At 45.0% G+C, this 7,141-nt stretch overlaps 1 protein-coding gene across 1 annotated transcript in view; it reads right to left on the reverse strand.

Moving 5' to 3' along the window:
* THSD4 (thrombospondin, type I, domain containing 4) overlaps window positions 1-7,141 on the reverse strand; it is a 673,841-nt gene that overhangs the window by 32,326 nt on the left and 634,374 nt on the right. Inside the window, exons 10-11 of the mRNA XM_010834474.1 lie at window positions 3,089-3,264; window positions 617-713 (exon numbers count right to left, since the gene is read on the reverse strand). Of these exons, the coding sequence (XP_010832776.1) occupies window positions 617-713; window positions 3,089-3,264 (273 nt within the window). The remainder of the gene's footprint in view (window positions 1-616; window positions 714-3,088; window positions 3,265-7,141) is intronic.

Genomic DNA, 7,141 nt, shown 5'->3' on the forward strand with positions numbered 1-7,141 from the left:
CCAGAACTATAGGATAGTAAATTTGCCATTGCTTTATGCTCCTCAGTTTGAGGTCACTTGTTGCAGCAGCAATAGGAAACTAATACATAAGACAATTCAAGATGTTGAACTGAAAGGCAGGCTGAGAATGTTCACTTTGGGTTTTTTTCAGTTTTAAAAAAAATTAATTAATTTTATTTTTGGCTGCACTCAGTCTTTGTCGCTGTGCGGGCTCCTCTCCAGCTGCAGCATGCGGGCTTCCCAATGCGATAGCTTCTCTTGTTGTGGTTCCTGGGCTTTACAGCACAGGCTCAGCAGTTGTGGTGCATGGGCTCCGTTGCTCCGTGACATGTGGGATCTTCCTGGATCAGGGATCAGACTGCAGTGGCAGGTGGATTCTTATCTACCTACCACCAGGGAAGTTCTGTTCACTTCACATTTAAATCAAGTGCATGAAACACTCTCAGAGAAAGTTCAGGCGAATGCTGAAGCATCCTCTGATATATTGACTCTGAAGTATGTGTCCATGAATTTGCGCTGTGTTAACTAAGAGACAGAGGACAGATATACAAGAACAGAGAAAGGGCTTTAAAAGGAAATGATCTGGGATGATTGGCAGCAAAACGAGGAGTTTTACCTGGTCTCCTGTGAGGCGGCACCTGTGGGCTGATGGCGTTGTTCCCCATGATCACGTACTCGTAGTGGACTCCTGGGTTAGGCTGCTGGTGTATCATCTGACAACACAGAGGTCAATGTCACTGCACAGGCACATCCCTTTCCGGCTGACTCTGGGCTCAATGGTGTAAGTGGCATTAACTATAAATGAGTGGATTGATTTACATCTAATAATAATAGTGGGCCAGCGACAGACTAAATGAAGGTTATTTTCAGATGGCTTTTTGCTATTTGCTTTTGAAGAATGAGGAACATAGTCTTTGAGAGATTCGGAAGAAAACTAGGCTGAAGGTCAAGATTTTATAAGTTCCAAATGGAAAGATGGGAGCAACGGTAGATACCCTTTTTGTTGGCTCCCCACCATTTTCTCCATGACGTAGATTTTGTGCACAGATCTCAAAATGTCCAAGAGACACTTAGGTTTACACCACAGAGACACTGTTTGAACACTAGGTGGTGAGGCAGAGTCATGAAGGAACGGCCAGACTTCCGGCAGTGCCAGCAGGAGCTCTTCTAGGTTCCTCTGAAGTCCTGTGCCTGGCCTGTGAGCCTGGCTCAGGAAGGTCTGCCCCAACCTTCTCCCTTATTGACTCTTTGAGTCCCATCCCCTCTCATCCATGGAAAGGTCCAGAATCACAGAGAGGTGGGGTGAGAAATACAGGTACCAAATAAGGGAAGTGTCTCCTGGGTCCTATTCTCTCAGAAACCCATGATAAAAGCTGCATAGGGCCGTGGAAGTCACCCAGAATACAAAACAAGCCAGTACACAGTGGCAGACTAATTCCCTCCCTATTGGGTTCGGAGCACAAAATCCTTTGTACCCATGGCTTTCCTGGTGGGAAGCAGGGTGGTGGGCTAAATAAAGCAGTTGAACAGGAATCTGAAGTGAAAATACGAGCCAGGCAAGGAGACAGGGTCGTGTTTTGATGTTTCTGTACTGCTTTATAAAGGGGTTCTCCTGTTGACCAGCCGTGTCACCTGCAGCAAGTCCCTCAATCTCATAGCCTCTGATTTCTTCATCTGGAGAGGCAGGAGGTTAGAATCACAGCTGATCTCTGAGGTCCTGTTAGCTAGAGGTGTTCTCTGAGTCACTCCTGCAAGGGTGGGTCCTGTTTGGTCCATGAGGGTATCTGCTCCTTTCATTTATGCCATCAGCCCTCACTCCTTCCCTACGTGTGAAACAGGGCTTCCTGTCTATAAATCATCCAGGGGAAGGCAGACATAAGAACCCTGGGGGCCCTCAGATCTAGGAACCACGTGGGGAGCAGAGAATCCCTGAGAGACATGGTGGCGTGACCACAGGTCCCCACGATTCAGTCCTAGTTCCCTCACTTCTCTTTTCACACAATCGGACACTCCTTCTGAGCCTGGAACTCCTTCCCCATTCTTCTGTGCGAATGTTCTGCCAGTACAAACCTTGTCCCGTTTATGAAATTATTATTGGCCACCACATCCCAGACCACCCACAGTGGGCCTTTAACAACCTGAGTTTTTACCCCTGATGCCATTTGAAACTTACCCAGAGTCCAACAACCACTGGACAGTCTATTAAAAATAGACTCAGTCTATTCAGAATGAGTTATAACAAGGCTTCCTTTGTTGTTTCTAGTCCATGAGCCACTAGGCCCAAAGGGAATGAACAGGTAACTGCATAGTTGGACAAGTAATATTTATAAAACTCACACTCAGCAAATATCAGGTACACCAGTGTGACTCTGGAGATGGTGAGAGAATATATATTGATGGGCGAGCTCATTCCTTTTTATCAAAACTTTGATTTTGAGATTTTATTTCTGGTCCTCTTTTATTTCCTGATCTTTTTTAAGAAGCTTGGATTCTAGTGGTTTCATATAAAAATAAAGCCCATTTTTTAACTGTGGGGCAACTTAATACTTTTTGTTTCTTGTAAAAGAAATCAAAGTGCTGTCTTCTGGGAAGCAGGGAACTTCTAGTAAATCTCTATATTGTTACTCCAAGCTTTACTGTGTCATGCGGAGGACTCTGGAGTTCTTGTTTCTTCACTTGCTTTAATCGAATTTGAAGAGGGCTGGGAACTGTGAGTGGTCTTGTCTTGCTTTAGGCATTTGCTTTCTTTTGCCGTAAAAAGAAAACACGCCAAATTAGCATAGGAGGAAAGTGCCTGGAGGAGATCCAGTGCTCATGAAATAAAGGATATGTTTTGCCTCTGATTTGATTCAACAAGTAAAATTGGTTTTACTGGGTCAGTAAACGCTGAGGCATCTGGGAGAGTTTATGGTTTCTATGAGCTGGTACATTTGGAGGTGAGTGGCAAAGATGAGCGCCAAGCATGTAAGGGCACCCCAAAAGGCGCCGCTCAAATGATCTTACTGAGCCGGGGCAACATTTGTTGTTTAATTTTTCCAAGTGTGGTCCTGAGAAGCAAGAAGACACAAAGGCAATAGTTCAAACTCACATAAACATCCAAGATCTCATTAGTGGGACCTTCGGCCAAAAAGGACTCTCCAGCAGTGCTCGAAATCTCATTTGGACGCTTGTATGTGAACATGGTCCCTCCGCCCTCGTATTTTCCAGGCCGGTCAATTGCCCAGTTCCCATTGATGATGGAGCGGCCAGAACGACTTCGCAAGGCTGTTGAGAAAAATGAGACAGTCCTCAGGTGAGCCCAGGTGTGCGCAAGAAACTGACTGACCCCTGGTTGCTGGCTTATTCATTCATCAAGCTTGTTGCTTCAACCACTATGTGCGGGGCACTGGCCTAGGCCTTGGGGCAGGATGAGGCGTCTAGATCACATCCCTTTGGGCCTCATCACTCCTTCAACTGACTTCAACCCCTTCTACCTCTAGGACTTAATCTAGAAAGGAAGGGTGGGAGAGGTTAGGAGAGAAGGACGTGGAACATGCGACAAAGGAGAAACTCAGAGGTGGAAGACAAAAAGAAGGGGGAACAGAAACAGTATTCTATCCCATTATCTAAAGGTGAGAGGTTGCACACTGGCAGCTCATGAACTGATTTTGGCTCACAAATGAGCTTACTTTGGCCATTGTAATGTTTTTATTTTTAAAAAATTGAACCCAAATTTAAGAATTGGGAGATTTCACATAAAAGGTTTAGAGCTCTAGCTTCTCTTGTAAAACAAGAAGACATGTTACCCTTGGCTCCACGTTCTGTCATGGCAGCAATCATGAAGCTGGGAGCAATCATGGAGCTGGGAGGACCACCTCTGTTAGGGCCTGCATGCTCTGACTGCCCTACTCCCCACCACTCCTTAATACTCCCCAACACTGAAGCGAAGTCTCAGTTTATTACCCATTGACTCATGAATATAGATTATGCATCATGCTTGAATTATTTTTTCTTACTGAATAGAATTTTTCTTACAGTTCTTCCTACTTGTATGTCTACTAAAAGCAGCAAAACTAAAGATGGGCTAGGAGGGTCATATGATTTTCTCCTACTTGGATCCATGTATATCCCCTGACTTCTGTGGCCTTCTGAGGATGGGCGCTGTGAACCACTCCCACATACTGTCAGAATGGCTCTTCACAACACTGCTAAGCACATGTACAGCTTCATTATTCAGAGCACGTCTGAGGGGGAGCTTGCTCAAGTTCAGAGATGGGTGACAGAACTCTGACTTGGAGTCCACACTCAGGAGGGAGGTAATAAAGGAGAAGAGGGGCAAGGAGCAAGATTCTGTGGTTACTGAGAGAAGAAAGGACGCGTATTCCCCCCTCACACATTTGGTACCTGGATACCACCCCGCTCCCCCAGGCCAAAGGAAAATTGGATTTAAAGGAGACCCTATTCTTCTTTTTAAAAAATATTTATTTACTTTTTTGACTGTTGGGTCTTAGCTGTGGCACACAAGATCTTCTGTTGTGGCACGTGGCTCAGCTGACCCATGAAATGTGGGATCTTTAGTTCCCTGCCCAGGGATCAAATCCATGTGCCCTGCATTGCAAGGCAGATTCTTATACACTGAAACACAGGGGAAGCCCCAAAGGAGATCTTGCTCTAAGTGACATGCTCAACAGTAGGCCTGTGGTGGCACTGGTCCTGTGTACTTTCAATTTACAGTTACTAAACTTAATATGTTTTACAATATATTATGAAAAATTTTACACATGAACAAAAGGAGTGAGAAAGGTATAATAAGCCTCCATGTACCCATCCCATCACCCAGCCTTAGCTTGTTTTGCTTTGCCGATTCCAGACATTATCTTTACAATTTTCAGTGGTGGTGGTAGTTTAGTCACTAAGTTGCGTCTGACTCTTGTGACCCCATGGACTGTAGCCTGCCAGGCTCTTCTGTCCATGGGATTCTCCAGGCAAGAATACCTGGAGAGGGGGTTGCCATTTCCTTCATCAGAGACATTTTTTAGTCAGTTCAGTCGCTCAGTCATGTCTGACTCTTTGTGACCCCATGAATCGCAGCACGCCAGGCTTCCCTGTCCATCACTAACTCCCGGAGTTCATTCAGACTCACGTGCATCGAGTCAGTGATGCCATCCAGCCATCTCATCCTCTGTCGTCCCCTTCTCCTCCTGCCCCCAATCTCTCCCAGCATCAGAGTCTTTTCCAATGAGTCAGCTCTTCGCATGAGGTGGCCAAAGTATTGGAGTTTCAGCTTCAGCATCATTCCCTCCAAAGAAATCCCAGGGCTGATCTCCTTCAGAATGGACTGGTTGGATCTCCTTGCAGTCCAAGGGACTCTCAAGAGTCTTCTCCAACACCACAATTCAAAAGCATCAATTCTTTAGCGCTCAGCTTTCTCCACAGTCCAACTCTCACATCCATACATGACCACTGGAAAAACCCATAACCTTGACTAGACAGACCTTTGTTGGGAAAGTAATGTCTCTGCTTTTGAATATGCTATCTAGGTTGGTCATAACTTTCCTTCCAAGGAGTAAGCGTCTTTTAATTTCATGGCTGCAATCACCATCTGCAGTGATTTTGGAGCCCCCCAAAATAAAGTCTGACACTGTTTCCACTGTTTCCCCATATATTTCCCATGAAGTGATAGGACCAGATGCCATGATCTTCATTTTTTGAATGTTGAGTTTTAAGCCAACTTTTTCACTCTCCTCTTTCACCTTCATCAAGAGGCTTTTTAGTTCCTCTTCACTTTCTGCCATAAGGGTGGTGTCATCTGCATATCTGAGGTTATTGATATTTCTCCTGGCAATCTTGATTCCAGCTTGTGCTTTTTCCAGCCCAGCATTTCTCATGATGTACTCTGCGTATAAGTTAAATAAGCAGAGTGACAATATACAGCCTTGATGTACTCCTTTTCCTATTTGGAACCAGTCTGTTGTTCCATATCCAGTTCTAACTGTTGCTTCCTGACCTGCATACAGATTTCTCAAGAGGCAGGTCAGGTGGTCTGGTATTCCCATCTCTTTCAGATCTCACTAAAGTATAAAGACTCTTTGTTTCTTAAAGCCAGTTGCAGCAGTGTTTTCTACAGTGGGCCTTCCCAGGCCTGCAGAGTCAGAAGCTGCTTGCAGGAGTGGAAGAACCCCCAAGGCTGAGGTGACCTGTGCCTCCCACCTGCCAAAGATGCTATCCCTGGCTGGCTCATGGCCATGGCTCCTGGGAGACCACAGCTGTGGAACATCGAATACCAAGTTAGAAAATCACTTCAGCTTACTGAGTGGAAAGGAAGAGTCAAGGGTTGAGAATGAGGATGAATAGGTTTGGGCCATTTTCTCTCAAAACCATAGTTCTTGAGAGTGGTCCATATAGAGTCTCTCTGTTCTCATTTCCCATTCACTTCTCAGTCATCTGCAGTCTGGCTCTTGTTCCCATTATTTCACTGAAACAATTCAAATGAATGTGACCAGGACCTCCACGTTGTCAAATCCAATGGGCATTTTCAGCCTTCCTCTTATTGGACGTCTTGGCAGCATTTGGCACTACTGGCTGCTCCATCCTATTTGAAGTCTTCTTTCACTGGTTTCTGGGACACTCACTCAACTGGCTTTCCTCCTGCTCTTGGGCTCTGCATCTGTTCTTTATTTTTTCTCATCTTTTTCTACTTGGCCATTAAATGTTAGTGTCCCTTAAGGCTTCAGAGTAGACCTGATTTGGGTGTTGTACTCCTTTCACGGGCAATTGCATCTATGCCCATGGCTTCAATTACTATATTCCAGTGAGTTTGATATTTATGTCTCCAATTCAGTATTATCCTCTGGTCCTAAGCTTGTGGGATTTTAGTCCCCTGACCAGGGATCAAACCTAGGCCCTCAGCAGTGAGAGTGTGGAGTCCTAACTGCTGGACCTCCAGGGAATTCCCTAGTCCCAGACTTGTATATCTAATCACCTATTTGACAACATCCCTCAGATGTGTAGGTCTGAACTCATTCTTGACCTCTTCCAGTATTTCTTTTTTAACTGAAGTATAGTTGATTTACAACATTAGGTTACTTTCTGGTTTTAGTGCATAATGATTCAGTATTTTCACAGAATATACTCCCTTTCCACTTCCCCTTTTGTTTTCTAT

The sequence above is a fragment of the Bison bison genome, unplaced genomic scaffold (assembly GCF_000754665.1).
Source record: "Bison bison bison isolate TAMUID 2011002044 unplaced genomic scaffold, Bison_UMD1.0 scf7180017864034, whole genome shotgun sequence".
Classification (NCBI taxonomy): Eukaryota; Metazoa; Chordata; class Mammalia; order Artiodactyla; family Bovidae; genus Bison; species Bison bison.